General features: G+C 39.9%; 1 protein-coding gene across 1 annotated transcript in view; it reads right to left on the bottom strand.

Annotated features, from left to right (window-relative positions):
* The window catches only part of LOC128641918 (uncharacterized), a 448,428-nt gene that overhangs the window by 175,214 nt on the left and 258,574 nt on the right, over window positions 1–14,640 (bottom strand). The window contains exon 10 of the mRNA XM_053694507.1: window positions 12,952–13,008. Coding sequence (XP_053550482.1) covers window positions 12,952–13,008 — 57 coding nt within the window. The remainder of the gene's footprint in view (window positions 1–12,951; window positions 13,009–14,640) is intronic.

Below are 14,640 nucleotides of genomic sequence, written 5' to 3'. Positions count from 1 at the left end.
TATTTGGTCTAGATTATCTGAGATGTTGAGTAACATTTTTACAGAAAACATAGAACTCACAAGAGAACAGGCACTGTTACACGAAAAAATCACAGGACTGAACTCTCCCTCCAACACTCTGGTGAGGATTTTATGTACCATTACCAGAACCAGCATTGCAAAGTATTGGAAAACAGGGGTTTCAGAGTGGTCAGAAATTAGAGCTCGAATGTTTTACTGGATTCTCCAGGAGAACAAGATATGAAGGTAGCACAGGTAGAAAAATATTAACATACTAAGCTCTAGGTTGGGGTGATGTCCACATGAATCTAAGTCCATGTGAGTAGTGTGAGATCTGATGGGGTGACACAGGTTATTTTTTCTTGATAGTAATTTTATTTATTTTTTCAGCTGATCCAACTCATTCTCATTCAGAATCTTGGCATTCTACCGCCTGTATAGGCTCCTTAGTAAATGGAACATTAGTTTAAGAGATAAAGAGGGGGGCGGCATGAATGTCATCTTCAAATTAGCAACAGTGGAGAGCAATGGTAGTGTCTCCACAAGGTAGAGATATCTAGTAGAAATCGAGCTGAATCTCATTATCTTCTTACTTGTAATGAGAATGTATTTGTTATGTGTTTTTACATGTATGTGACAAAATTTTCAATTAAAATTATTTAAATCTAAAAAAAACTAACACTAACCCTTTGAAGATCACCTTACCTTGAGAAGTCTTCACCCAACCGGGCCGAAGTCCTCAACTAAGCCGGGCGAAGTGGTCCTCCAGACGGGCATAAGTCTTCATCCAACCCGGACAGAAGAGGTCCTCCAGACGGGCAGAAGTCTTCATCCAGACGGCATCTTCTATCTTCATACATCCGGCGCAGAGCGGCTCCATCTTCAAGACATCCGACGTGGAGCATCCTCTTCATCTGTAGTCTTCTTCAACAATGACGGGTCCTTTAAGTAACCTCATCCAAGATGGCAACCCTTCAATTCCGATTGGCTGATAGAATTCTATCAGCCAATCGGAATAAAGGTAGGACAAATCCTATTGGTTGATGCAATCAGTCAATAGGATTGAGCTCGCATTCTATTGGCTGATTGGAACAGCCAATAGAATGCAAGCTCAATCCTACTGGCTGATTGGATCAGCCAATAGGATTGAACGTCAATGCTATTGGCTGATTGCATCAACCAATAAGATTTTTCCTACCTTAATTCCGATTGGCTGATAGAATTCTATCAGCCAATCAGAATTGAAGGGACGCCATCTTGGATGACGTCACTTAAAGGACCTGTCATTGTTGAAGAAGACTCCGGATGAAGAGGATGCTCCGCGTTGGATGTCTTGAAGATGGAGCCACTCCGCGCCGGATGGATAAAGATAGAAGATGCCGTCTGGATGAAGACTTCTGCCCGTCTGGAGGACCTCTTCTGCCCGGCTTGGATGAAGACTTCTGCCCGTCTGGAGGACTACTTCGCCCGCCTTTGTTGAGGACTTCAGCCCGGTTGGGTGAAGACGTCTCAAGGTAAGATGGTCTTCAAGGGGTTAGTGTTAGGTTTTTTTAAGGGGGTATTGGGTGGGTTTTAGAGTAGCGTTGGTTGTGTGGGTGGTGGGTTTTAATGTTGGGGGGGATTTTTAATTTTTTTACAGGTAAAAGAGCTGATTACTTTGGGGCAATGCCCCGCAAAAGGCCCTTTTAAGGGCTATTTGTAATTTAGTGTAGGGAAGGGCTTTTTTATTTTGGGGGGGCTTTTTAATTTTGTTAGGGGGATTAAATTAGGTGTAGTTAGTTTAAAAATCTTGTAATTTGTTTATTATTTTCTATAATTTAGTGGGGGGGGTTTGTACTTTAGATATTTTTTTTTAATTTTATTTAATTGTAGTTAATTTAGGGATTTAATTTAATTATAGTGTAGAGTTAGGTGTAATTGTAACTTAGGTTAGGTTTTATTTTACAGGTACATTTGTACTTATTTTAGCTAGGTAGTTATTAAATAGTTAATAACTATTTAATAACTATTGTATATAGTTAAAATAAATACAAACTTGCCTGTAAAATAAAAATAAACCCTCACAGCTAGATTTAGAGTTTGGCGGCCAAGGGGGTGCGTTAGCTACGCAGGCTTTTTTCTGGCCGCACCATAAAAATAACTCTGGTATCGAGAGTCCAAAAAAATGCTGCGTTAGGCTCCAAAAAAGGAGCGTAGAGCATTTTTACCGCAAATGCAACTCTCGATACCAGAGTTGCTTACGGACGCGGCCAGCCTCAAAAACGTGCTTGTGCACGATTCCCCCATAGGAAACAATGGGGCTGTTTGAGCTGAAAAAAAACCTAACACCTGCAAAAAAGCAGCGTTCAGCTCCTAACGCAGCCCCATTGTTTCCTATGGGGAAACACTTCCTACGTCTGCACCTAACACCCTAACATGTACCCCGAGTCTAAACACCCCTAACCTTACACTTATTAACCCCTAATCTGCCGCCCCCGCTATCGCTGACCCCTGCATTATATTATTAACCCCTAATCTGCCGCTCCGTAAACCGCCGCAACTTACATTATCCCTATGTACCCCTAATCTGCTGCCCCTAACACCGCCGACCCCTATATTATATTTATTAAGCCCTAATCTGCCCCCCTCAACGTCGCCGACACCTGCCTACACTTATTAACCCCTAATCTGCCGAGCGGACCTGAGCGCTACTATAATAAAGTTATTAACCCCTAATCCGCCTCACTAACCCTATCATAAATAGTATTAACCCCTAATCTGCATTCCCTAACATCGCTGACACCTAACTTCAATTATTAACCCCTAATCTGCCGACCGGAGCTCACCGCTACCCTAATAAATGGATTAACCCCTAAAGCTAAGTCTAACCCTAACACTAACACCCCCCTAACTTAAATATAATTTACATCTAACGAAATTAATTATCTCTTATTAAATAAATTATTCCTATTTAAAGCTAAATACTTACCTGTAAAATAAACCCTAATATAGCTACAATATAAATTATAATTACATTGTAGCTATTTTAGGATTAATATTTATTTTACAGGCAACTTTGTATTTATTTTAACCAGGTACAATAGCTATTAAATAGTTAAGAACTATTTAATAGTTACCTAGTTAAAATAATAACAAAATTACCTGTAAAATAAATCCTAACCTAAGTTATAATTAAACCTAACACTACACTATCAATAAATTAATTAAATAAAATACCTACAATTACCTACAATAAAACCTAACACTACACTATCAATAAATAAATTAAATACAATTCCTACAAATAACTACAATGAAATAAACTAACTAAAGTACAAAAAATAAAAAAGAACTAAGTTACAAAAAATAAAAAAATATTTACAAACATCAGAAAAATATTACAACAATTTTAAACTAATTACACCTACTCTAAGCCCCCTAATAAAATAACAAAGACCCCCAAAATAAAAAAATGCCCTACCCTATTCTAAATTAATAAAGTTAAAAGCTCTTTTACCTTACCAGCCCTGAACAGGGCCCTTTGCGGGGCATGCCCCAAGAAAATCAGCTCTTTTGCCTGTAAAAAAAAACATACAATACCCCCCCCCAACATTACAACCCACCACCCACATACCCCTAATCTAACCCAAACCCCCCTTAAATAAACCTAACACTAAGCCTCTGAAGATCTTCCTACCTTGTCTTCACCTCAACAGGTATCACCGATCCGTCCTGGCATCCGGTGCTGAAGAGGTCCAGAAGAGGCTCCAAAGTCTTCCTCCTATCCGGCAAGAAGAGGACATCCGGACCGGCAAACATCTTCATCGAAGCGGCATCTTCTATCTTCTTCCATCCGGTGCGGAGCGGGTCCATCTTGAAGCAGCCGACGCGGATCCATTCTCTTCTTTCGGCATCTCCCGACGAATGACGGTTCCTTTAAGGGACGTCATCCAAGATGGCGTCCCTCGAATTCCGATTGGCTGATAGGATTCTATCAGCCAATCGGAATTAAGGTAAGAATATTCTGATTGGCTGATGGAATCAGCCAATCAGAATCAAGTTCAATCCGATTGGCTGATCCAATCAGCCAATCAGATTGAGCTCGCATTCTATTGGCTGTTCCGATCAGCCAATAGAATGCGAGCTCAATCTGATTGGCTGATTGGATCAGCCAATCGGATTGAACTTGATTCTGATTGGCTGATTCCATCAGCCAATCAGAATATTCTTACCTTAATTCCGATTGGCTGATAGAATCCTATCAGCCAATCGGAATTCGAGGGACGCTATCTCGGATGACGTCCCTTAAAGGAACCGTCATTCGTCGGGAGACGCCGAAAGAAGAGGATGGATCCGCGTCGGCTGCTTCAGGATGGACCCGCTCCACACCGGATGGAAGAAGATAGAAGATGCCGCTTCGATGAAGATGTTTGCCGGTCCGGATGTCCTCTTCTTGCCGGATAGGAGGAAGACTTTGGAGCCTCTTCTGGACCTCTTCAGCACCGGATGCCAGGACGGATCGGTGATACCTGTTGAGGTGAAGACAAGGTAGGAAGATCTTCAGGGGCTTAGTGTTAGGTTTATTTAAGGGGGGTTTGGGTTAGATTAGGGGTATGTGGGTGGTGGGTTGTAATGTTGGGGGGGGGGTATTGTATGTTTTTTTTTTACAGGCAAAAGAGCTGATTTTCTTGGGGCATGCCCCGCAAAGGGCCCTGTTCAGGGCTGGTAAGGTAAAAGAGCTTTTAACTTTATTAATTTAGAATAGGGTAGGGCATTTTTTTATTTTGGGGGTCTTTGTTATTTTATTAGGGGGCTTAGAGTAGGTGTAATTAGTTTAAAATTGTTGTAATATTTTTCTGATGTTTGTAAATATTTTTTTATTTTTTGTAACTTAGTTCTTTTTTATTTTTTGTACTTTAGTTAGTTTATTTCATTGTAGTTATTTGTAGGAATTGTATTTAATTTATTTATTGATAGTGTAGTGTTAGGTTTTATTGTAGGTAATTGTAGGTATTTTATTTAATTAATTTATTGATAGTGTAGTGTTAGGTTTAATTATAACTTAGGTTAGGATTTATTTTACAGGTAATTTTGTTATTATTTTAACTAGGTAACTATTAAATAGTTCTTAACTATTTAATAGCTATTGTACCTGGTTAAAATAAATACAAAGTTGCCTGTAAAATAAATATTAATCCTAAAATAGCTACAATATAATTATAATTTATATTGTAGCTATATTAGGATTTCTTTTACAGGTAAGTATTTAGCTTTAAATAGGAATAATTTATTTAATAAGAGATAATTAATTTCGTTAGATGTAAATTATATTTAAGTTAGGGGGGTGTTAGTGTTAGGGTTAGACTTAGCTTTAGGGGTTAATCCATTTATTATAGTAGCGGTGAGCTCCGGTCGGCAGATTAGGGGTTAATAATTGAAGTTAGGTGTCGGCGATGTTAGGGAGGGCAGATTAGGGGTTAATACTATTTATGATAGGGTTAGTGAGGTGGATTAGGGGTTAATAACTTTATTATAGTAGCGCTCAGGTCCGCTCGGCAGATTAGAGGTTAATAAGTGTAGGCAGGTGTCGGAGACGTTGAGGGGGGCAGATTAGGGGTTAATAAATATAATATAGGGGTCGGCGGTGTTAGGGGCAGCAGCTTAGGGGTACATATCTATAATGTAGGTGGCGGTGCTTTGCGGTCGGCAGATTAGGGGTTAAAAAAAATTTAATCGAGTGGCGGCGATGTGGGGGGACCTCAGTTTAGGGGTACATAGGTAGTTTATGGGTGTTAGTGTACTTTAGGGTACAGTAGTTAAGAGCTTTATGAACCGGCGTTAGCCCAGAAAGCTCTTAACTCCTGCTTTTTTTCTGCGGCTGGAGTTTTGTCGTTAGAGCTCTAACGCTCACTTCAGAAACGACTCTAAATACCGGAGTTAGGAAGATCCCATTGAAAAGATAGGATACGTAATTTACGTAAGGGGATCTGCGGTATGGAAAAGTCGCGGCTGAAAAGTGAGCGTTAGACCCTATTTTCAGTGACTCCAAATACCGGCGGTAGCCTAAAACCAGCGTTAGGAGCCTCTAACGCTGGTTTTCACGGCTACCGCCAAACTCTAAATCTAGGCCTCAGCTAGCTACAATGTAACTATTAGTTATATTGTAGCTAGTTTAGGGTTTATTTTATAGGTAAGTATTTAGTTTTAAATAGGAATAATTTATTTAATGCTAGGAATATTTATTTAGATTTATTTAAATTATATTTAAGTTAGGGGGTGTTAGGGTTAGACTTAGGTTTAGGGGTTAATAATTTTAATATAGTGGTGGCGGTGTAGGGGGGCAGATTAGGGGTTAATAAATATAATGTAGGTGGCGGCGGTGTAGGGGGGCAGATTAGGGGTTAATAAATATAATGTAGGTGGCGGCGGTGTAGGGGGGGCAGATTAGGGGTTAATAAATATAATGCAGGTGGCGGTGGGCTCCGGGAGTGGCGGTTTAGGGGTTAATAACTTTATTTAGTTGCGGTGGGGTCCGGGAGCGGCGGTATAGGGGTTAATCAGTTTAGTATAGTGGCGGTGTTTAGTGACAGTATACCAATAAAGCTGGGAAAAAGCCGAAGAGCAGCGAGATAGATGACTGTTAGTTAACAACAGTCCGCTGCTCATCGCACCATACTTGGTGCGTGGCTTTTTGACAGCTTTTTTGGTAATTTTGGAGAGCGTATTCAGGTCCGCGGCAGCAATGTTAGGCGATCTTAGGCGAGTGTATTGGTGCGGCGAATGCAGGTAAGTTGACAGCTTGATAAGTAGATGCCTATATCTCCAGCTGTGGTATGTAATAGTTGTCATGATAAAAAGCTTTTACATGCAGAGAATGTGTCCATCAGTAATAGTACTATGCCTGTTGTTCCTTCAATATCTAATGTACAACAGATATTATACCTGTGAATATAAAAGATTTTATTGCTGATGCGATTCAAAAGGCTTTGTCTGCCATCCCGCCTTCTAATAAACGTAAAAGGTCTTTTTAAACTTCTCATAAAGTTGATGAAATTTCTAATGACCGACAATATACTGAATTATCCTCCTCTGATGAGGATCTATCTGATTCAGAAGATCCTTCATCAGATATTGACACTGACAAATCTACTTATTTATTTAAAATGGACTATATTCGTTCCTTGTTAAAAGAAGTGTTGATTACATTGGATATTAAGGAAACCAGTCCTCTTGATATTAAAACTAGTAGACATTTAAATTCTGTTTATAAACCTTGTGTGGTTACTTCAGAGGTTTTTCCAGTTCCTGATGCTATTTCTGATATGATTTCTAAGGAATGGAATAGGCCTGGTACTTCTTTTATTCTTTCTTCAAGGTTTAAAAAACTTGTATCCTTTGCCAGCAGTTAGATTGGAGTTTTGGGAAAAGATCCCCAAAGTTGATGGGGCTATTTCTACTCTTGCTAAATGTACTACTATTCCTATGGAAGATAGTACTTCTTTTAAAGACCCTTTAGATAGGAAACTTGAAACTTATCTAAGGAAAACTTATTTATATTCTGGTCATCTCCTCAGGCCTGCCATTTCTATGGCTGATGTTGCAGCTGCATCAACTTTTTAGTTGGAAAGTTAAGCGCAACAGGAAACGGATCCTGATTTGTCTAGCATTGTTTGCTTGCTTCAACATGCTAATCATTTTATTTGTGATGCCATTTTTGATATCATCAAAATTGATGTTAAATCTATGTCTTTAGCTATTTTAGCTAGAAGAACTTTGTGGCTTAAATATTGGAATGCTGACATGATATCTAAGTCTAGATTACTATCTCTTTCTTTCCAAGGTAATACGTTATTTGGTTCTCAGTTGGATTCAATTATTTCAACTGTCATTGGGGGGAAGGGAGTTTTTTTGCCTCAGGATAAAATACCTAAGGGTAAATCTAAAGCTTCTAACCCCTTTTGTTCCTTTCGACAAAATAAGGAACAGAAACCTAATCCTTCCCCCAAAGAATCTGGTTCCAATTGGAAACCTTCTTCAAGTTGGAGTAAATCCAAACCGTTTAAGAAATCAAAGCCAGCCCCCAAGTCTGCATGAAGGTGCAGCCCTCATTCCAGCTCAGCTGGTAGGGGGCAGATTAAGATTCTTCCAACACATTTGGGCAGATTCTGTCTAAAATCATTGGATTCAGAGTATTGTCTCTCAAGGGTACCGAATAGGATTCAGAGTAAGACCTCCTGTGAGAAGGTTTTTTTCTCTCAAGCATCTCAGTAAATCCAGTAAAGGCTCAAGCTTTTCTGAAGTGTGTTTCAGATCTGGAGCTTTCAGGGGTAATCATACCAGTTCCATTTCAGGAACAGGATCTGGGGTTTTATTCAAATCTATTAATTGTCCCAAAGAAAGAAAATTCTTTCAGGCCAGTTCTGGATCTGAAAATTTTGAATCGTTATGTAAGAGTGCCAACTTTCAAAATGGTGACTATAAGGACTATTCTGCCTTTTGTTCAGCAAGGGCATTATATGTCCACAATAGACTTACAGGATGCTTATCTTCAGATTCTGATTCATCCAGACCATTATCAGTTTCTGAGATTCTCTTTTCTAGACAAGCATTACCAATTTGTCGCTCTTCCGTTTGGCCTAGCAACAGCTTCAAGAATCTTTTCGAAGGTTCTCGGTGCCCTATTACCTGTAATCAGAGAACGGGGTATTGCTGTATTTCCTTATTTGGACGATATCTTGGTACTAGCTCAGTCTTTACATAATGCTGAATCTCACACGAATATACTAGTGTTGTTTCTTCAAAGACATGGTTGGAGGATCAATTTACCAAAACATTCTTTGATTCCTCAGACAAGGGTCACCTTTTTAGGTTTCCAGATAGATTCAGTGCCCATGACTCTGTCTCTAACAGACAAGAGACAATTAAAATTGGTTTCAGCTTGTCGGAAACCTTCAGTCTCAGTCATTCCCTTCAGTGGCTATGTGCATGGAAGTTTTAGGTCTCATGACTGCAGCATCGGACGCTATCCCCTTTGCTCGTTTTCATATGAGACCTCTCCAGCTTTGTATGCTGAACCAATGGTGCAGGGATTATACAAAGATATCACAATTAATATCCTTAAATCTCAATGTTCGACTCTCTCTGACTTGGTGGTTAGATCACCATCGTATAGTTCAAGGGGCCTCTTTTGTTCGTCCAACCTGGACTGTGATCACAACAGATGCAAGTCTTTCAGGTTGGGGAGCTGTCTGGGGATCTTTGACAGCACAAGGGGTTTGGAAACCTCAAGAGGCAAGGTTACCAATCAATATTTTAGAACTCCTTGCTATCTTCAGGGCTCTTCAGGTGTGGCCTCTGTTGAAGAAAGAACCATTCATTTGTTTTCAGGCAGACAGTATCACAACTGTGGCATATGTCAATCATCAGGGTGGGACTCGCAGTCCCCAAGCCATGAAAGAAGTATCTTGGATACTTGCTTGGGCGGAAACCAGCTCCTGTCTAATTTCTGCGGTTTATATCCCAGGTATAGACAATTGGGAAGTGGATTATCTCAGCTGTCAGACTTTACATCCGGGGGAGTGGTCGCTCCATCCAGATGTGTTTTCTCAGATTGTTCAGATGTGGGGTCTTCCAGAAATAGATCTGATGGGTTCCCATCTAAACAAGAAACTTCCCAGGTACCTGTCCAGGTCCAGGGATCCTCAGGCGGAAGCAGTGGATGCGTTAGCAGTTCCTTGGTGTTACCAACCTGCTTATATTTTCCCGCCTCTAGTTCTTCTTCCAAAAGTGATTTCCAAAATCATCATGGAACAATCGTTTGTGTTGCTGGTAGCGGATCTTGTTCGAATGTCCAGCTGCCAACCTTGGATACTTCCATTAAGGCTAGACCTTCTGTCTCAAGGTCCGTTTTTCCATCAGGATCTCAAATCATTAAATTTGAAGGTATGGAAATTGAACGCCTAGTGCTTAGTCATAGAGGTTTCTCTGACTCAGTGATTAATACTATGTTACAGGCTCGTAAATCTGTTTCTAGGAAGATTTATTATCGAGTTTGAAAGACATATTTCATGGTGTTCTTCTCATACATTCTCCTGGCATTCTTTTAGAATTCCTAGAATTTTACAGTTTCTTCAGGATGGTTTGGATAAAGGTTTGTCTGCAAGTTCCTTGAAGGGACAAATCTCTGCTCTTTCTGTTTTATTTCACAGAAAGATTGCTAAGCTTCCTGATATTCACTGTTTTGTACAGGCTTTGGTCCATATCAAGCCTGTCATTAAATCAATCTCTCCTCATTGGAGTCTTAATTTGGTTTTGAAGGCCTTACAGGCTCCTCCTTTTGAGCCTATGCATTCTTTGGACATTAAACTACTTTCTTGGAAAGTGTTTTTCCTTTTGGCCATCTCTTCTGCTAGAAGTGTTTATGAATTATCTGCTCTTTCTTGTGATTTTCCTTTTCTGATTTTTCATCAGGATAAGGCAGTTTTGCTGGCTTCATTTAAATTCTTACCTAAGGTTGTGAATTCTAACAACATTAATAGAGAAATTGTTATCCCTTCTTTGTGTCCTAATCCTAAGAATTCTTTGGAGAAATCCTTGCATTCTTTGAATGTGGTAAGAGCTTTGAAATATTATGTTGAAGCTACTAAAGATTTCAGGAAGACTTCTAGTCTATTTTTTATCTTTTCTGGTTCTAGGAAAGGTCAGAAGGCTTTTGATTCATCAGGCTTATTTGGAGTTGGGTCAGGCCCCACCTCAGAGAATTACAGCTCATTCTACTAGATCAGTCTCCATGTCGTGGGCTTTTAAGAATGAAAATACAGTTGATCAGATTTACAAAGCAGCAAATTGGTCTTCTTTGCATACATTTACTAAATTCTAACATTTTGATGTATTTGCTTCTTCGAAAGCAGTTTTTGGTAGAAAAGTTCTTCAGGCAGCTGTTTCAGTTTGATTACTCTGCTTATGTTTTAAGTTTTTTTCTTTCATTTATGAGAAAAACTTATTTTTTTGGTTGTAGATTTAATTTTCTCAGCGGAAAATGGCTGTTATTATTTTATCCCTCCCTCTCTAGTGACTCTTCTGTGGAGTTCCACATCTTGGGTATTTCTATCCCATACGTCACTAGCTCATGGACTCTTGCCAATTACATGAAAGAAAACATAATTTATGTAAGAACTTACCTGATAAATTCATTTCTTTCATATTAGCAAGAGTCCATGAGACCCACCCTTTTTTATGGTGGTTATGATTTTTTTGTATAAAGCACAATTATTTCCAAATTCCTTTGTTGATGCTTTTTACTCCTTTCTTTTTCACCCCACTACTTGACTATTCGTTAAACTGAATTGTGGGTGTAGTGAGGGGTGTATGTATAGGCATTTTGAGGTTTGGGAAACTTTGCCCCTCCTGGTAGGATTGTATATCCCATACGTCACTAGCTCATGGACTCTTGCCAATATGAAAGAAATTCATTTATTGGGTAAGTTCTTACATAAATTATGCTTTTCACATCTATAACATCTTTGATTTTTGAGATATAGGTATCATAAATAATCCCTCCCCTTTTCACCCCCCTAAAGTGGATTTTTGGGAAATAGTAAAACGTGTTTCTTTATTTTTAAAGGAGAATCTAAATACCAATTTTCACGTCTGTAACATCTTTGGTTTTTGAGATATAGGTATCCTCATAAAAAATTCACCCCCTTTTTTCACCCCCTTAGGGATGTAATTTCCAAAAATCCTTCCTTATTGGGTGCCTACGTCATAAAAACAACTTACTTTCCAAATTTCCCGTTCCTAGGTTAAACGGTTTGAGCTGAGCATTGATGATATATATATATTTTTTTCTATAATGTAGTGGTCCCCCCGCCTCCCGCTAATTATTTAGGGCACCCCCACACCACCATTTTCTGTAGCGTAGCGCCCCTTCCTTCCCTTTATTTTTGTGTGTAGGGTCCTCGGACTCCCTCCTCTGCTGCTGGGCCGCCCAACCGCCTCCCGGATTCCCTCCCACAGCTCCCACCGGCACCAGCAGAGGATCGTCTGTAATAATCGGACATCTGCCCTCATATGGAAGTGGAGCATCAATTGCACTCCGGTTCCATATGTGGCAGATGCCATGAGTTTAGGAACTCCAGCTCTCTGCTGTAACTAAATAGCTGAGACTGCGGGAGCTTCCTGAAGCTCCAACGTATATATATATATACATTGAGCGGTACGATAGGCAAAGTACCGCACAACGTATATATACGTCAGATTGGGTAAAGGGGTTAATTCAAGACAGATGTGCAATTACTTATTTCATAGAATCTTGTGTTATTTTATAATTAACATTTTTTTTTTTAAATATCTAAACCAGTGTTTCACAATTTCAGTCATCAGGGCATACTACAGGCCAGCTATTTAGGATATCTGAAATACAGCTTAGGTGAAATAATCAGCTGACCATGGTTATTAAAGGGACATGAAAAAAACTTTCATGTTTCAGAGAGAACATACAATTTTAAACAACTTTCTAATTTACTTCTATTATCTAATGTGCTTCTTTCTGTTTATATTATTTGTTTAAAAGTATACCTAGGTAGGCTTAGGAGCTGCAATGCACTACTGGGATCTAGCTGCATGTATATAGACAGTCACTGGCTCACTGGATGTGTTCAGCTAGCTCACAGTAGTGCATTGCTCCTGCTTCAACAAAAGGATACTAAGAAAATAAAGCAAATTTGATAATATATGTACATTGGAAAGTTATTTAAAATTGTATGTTTTATCTGAATCATAAATGAAAAAATTGGGGTTTCATGTCCCTTTAACCCGCTCTTACCTAAAGTAATCCTAAGAATGTTAGACAATGATTTAAATAGTTAATTGTAATCATAAGTGAACATTTTGTTTATTGTAATTAATAGGAGCACTAGATTTTTATTATAAAAGTCTGATCTGAACTAAATTTGTCACAATATGCTACATTACCTAGGCTCCCAAAGAAATTGCAGATGAATGGAGGCACGAATTTGGTGAAATCAGGACCTGTAAGGGGATAAAGTAAGAGAGAGGCTTTGAAGAGAGAAGCTGGCACATGAGGAAACATAAAATAGACACGTGCATTCAGCATTCATTTTTATAAAAACAGATGCCATATATTGTCACCAGTAGCAGCATTCAGCGCTTTTTGGTGACAGATTTATTTGTGTAACAGTGCAACATACAATCATCTGTGCAAATCTATATATTTGTGTGTTGCATTATTACACAAACAAATCCGGTGTCGAAAAGTGCCAAATGCTGCTACCCTCGACTATATATGGCATCTGTTTTTAAACAAACGAATGCTGTATGCACAAGTCTAAAAAATAATAACATGATGAGTAGTAAACATGTATTTAGCAGTTTATTACCCTTTAAGAACATTCTAACAGCATATGCAAAAACCAGCCAGATGCTATATCACTTGAAAGTGAGGAAGCATATCTGTAAAAATCTGACTACAATATTGCTATGCGACGAAAAAGGAAGACATTTTATCTCAATATTTCCTCCATAGCCACTTCCTATTGCAAAGCGATTTTAACCCCTTAATGACAACTGACGTACCAGGTACGTCCTGCAAAAACTTGCAGTTAGTGACAATGGACGTACCTGGTACCTTAGAGAGTGCTGGAAGCGATCGCAATCGCTTCCAGCAGCTCTCAGGGTATTGCAGTGATGCCTCGATATTGAGGCATCCTGCAATACCCTTTAGAAAGCATCTGATGCAGAGAGAGCCACTCTGTGGCCCTCTCTGCACCGGTAGCGATGCAGCCGTTCGTTGGTGGGTGGGAGCTTACAGGGAGGAGGGTGGGCGGCCCATCGCTACCCGGCATCCGGTTCCTTTAAGTGCATTGTGCACGCCGGATGCCGGGAGCGTGCGGGGGGGCTGCGTGCACGCGCGCGTGCGTGTGTGCGCGCGCGCAGCAATCACTGGCACTGCCACCAATGAATTTTGGTAAGAGGGAGGGGGGCAGAATTTTTTAGATAAAGGATCAAAGGATCAGGATCTGGATCTGGTGGGGGGGGGGGGTGGGGGTGGGGGTGTTGGGGCAGCTACACTACAGAAAAAATAAAAAATGCAAAAACACTTTACTTTTTGGGGAAAACTGGGTACTGGCAGACAGCTGCCAGTACCCAAGATGGTGGCAATTAGGTAGGTGGGGAGGGTTAGAGAGGTGTTTGGGGGGGATCAGGAAGGTTGGGGGTTAAGGCAGGGGTCCATCACAGCTGAATAATTAAAAAAAAACAAAAAACAAAAAAAAAACACCTTTTATTTTAGTACTGGCAGACTTTCTGCCAGTACTTAAGATGGCGGGGACAATTGTGGGGTGGGGGAGGGAAGAGAGCTGTCTGGGAGGGATCAGGGGGTGGGATGTGTCAGGTGGGAGGCTAATCTCTACACTAAAGCTAAAATTAACCCTGCAAGCTCTCTACAAGCTACCTAATTAACCCCTTCACTGCTGGGCTTAATACAAGTGTGGTGCGCAGCAGCATTTAGCGGCCTCCTAATTGCCAAAAAGCAACGCCAAAGCCATATATGTCTGCTATTTATGAACAAAGGAGATCCCAGAGAAGCATTTACAACCATTTGTGCCATAATTGCACAAGCTGTTTGTAAATAATTTAAGTGAG

Source organism: Bombina bombina, chromosome 11, assembly GCF_027579735.1.
Source record: "Bombina bombina isolate aBomBom1 chromosome 11, aBomBom1.pri, whole genome shotgun sequence".
Classification (NCBI taxonomy): domain Eukaryota; kingdom Metazoa; phylum Chordata; class Amphibia; order Anura; family Bombinatoridae; genus Bombina; species Bombina bombina.
The sequence above is the reverse complement of the archived record's forward strand: the minus strand, read 5'-3'. Positions and strand labels throughout refer to the sequence as shown.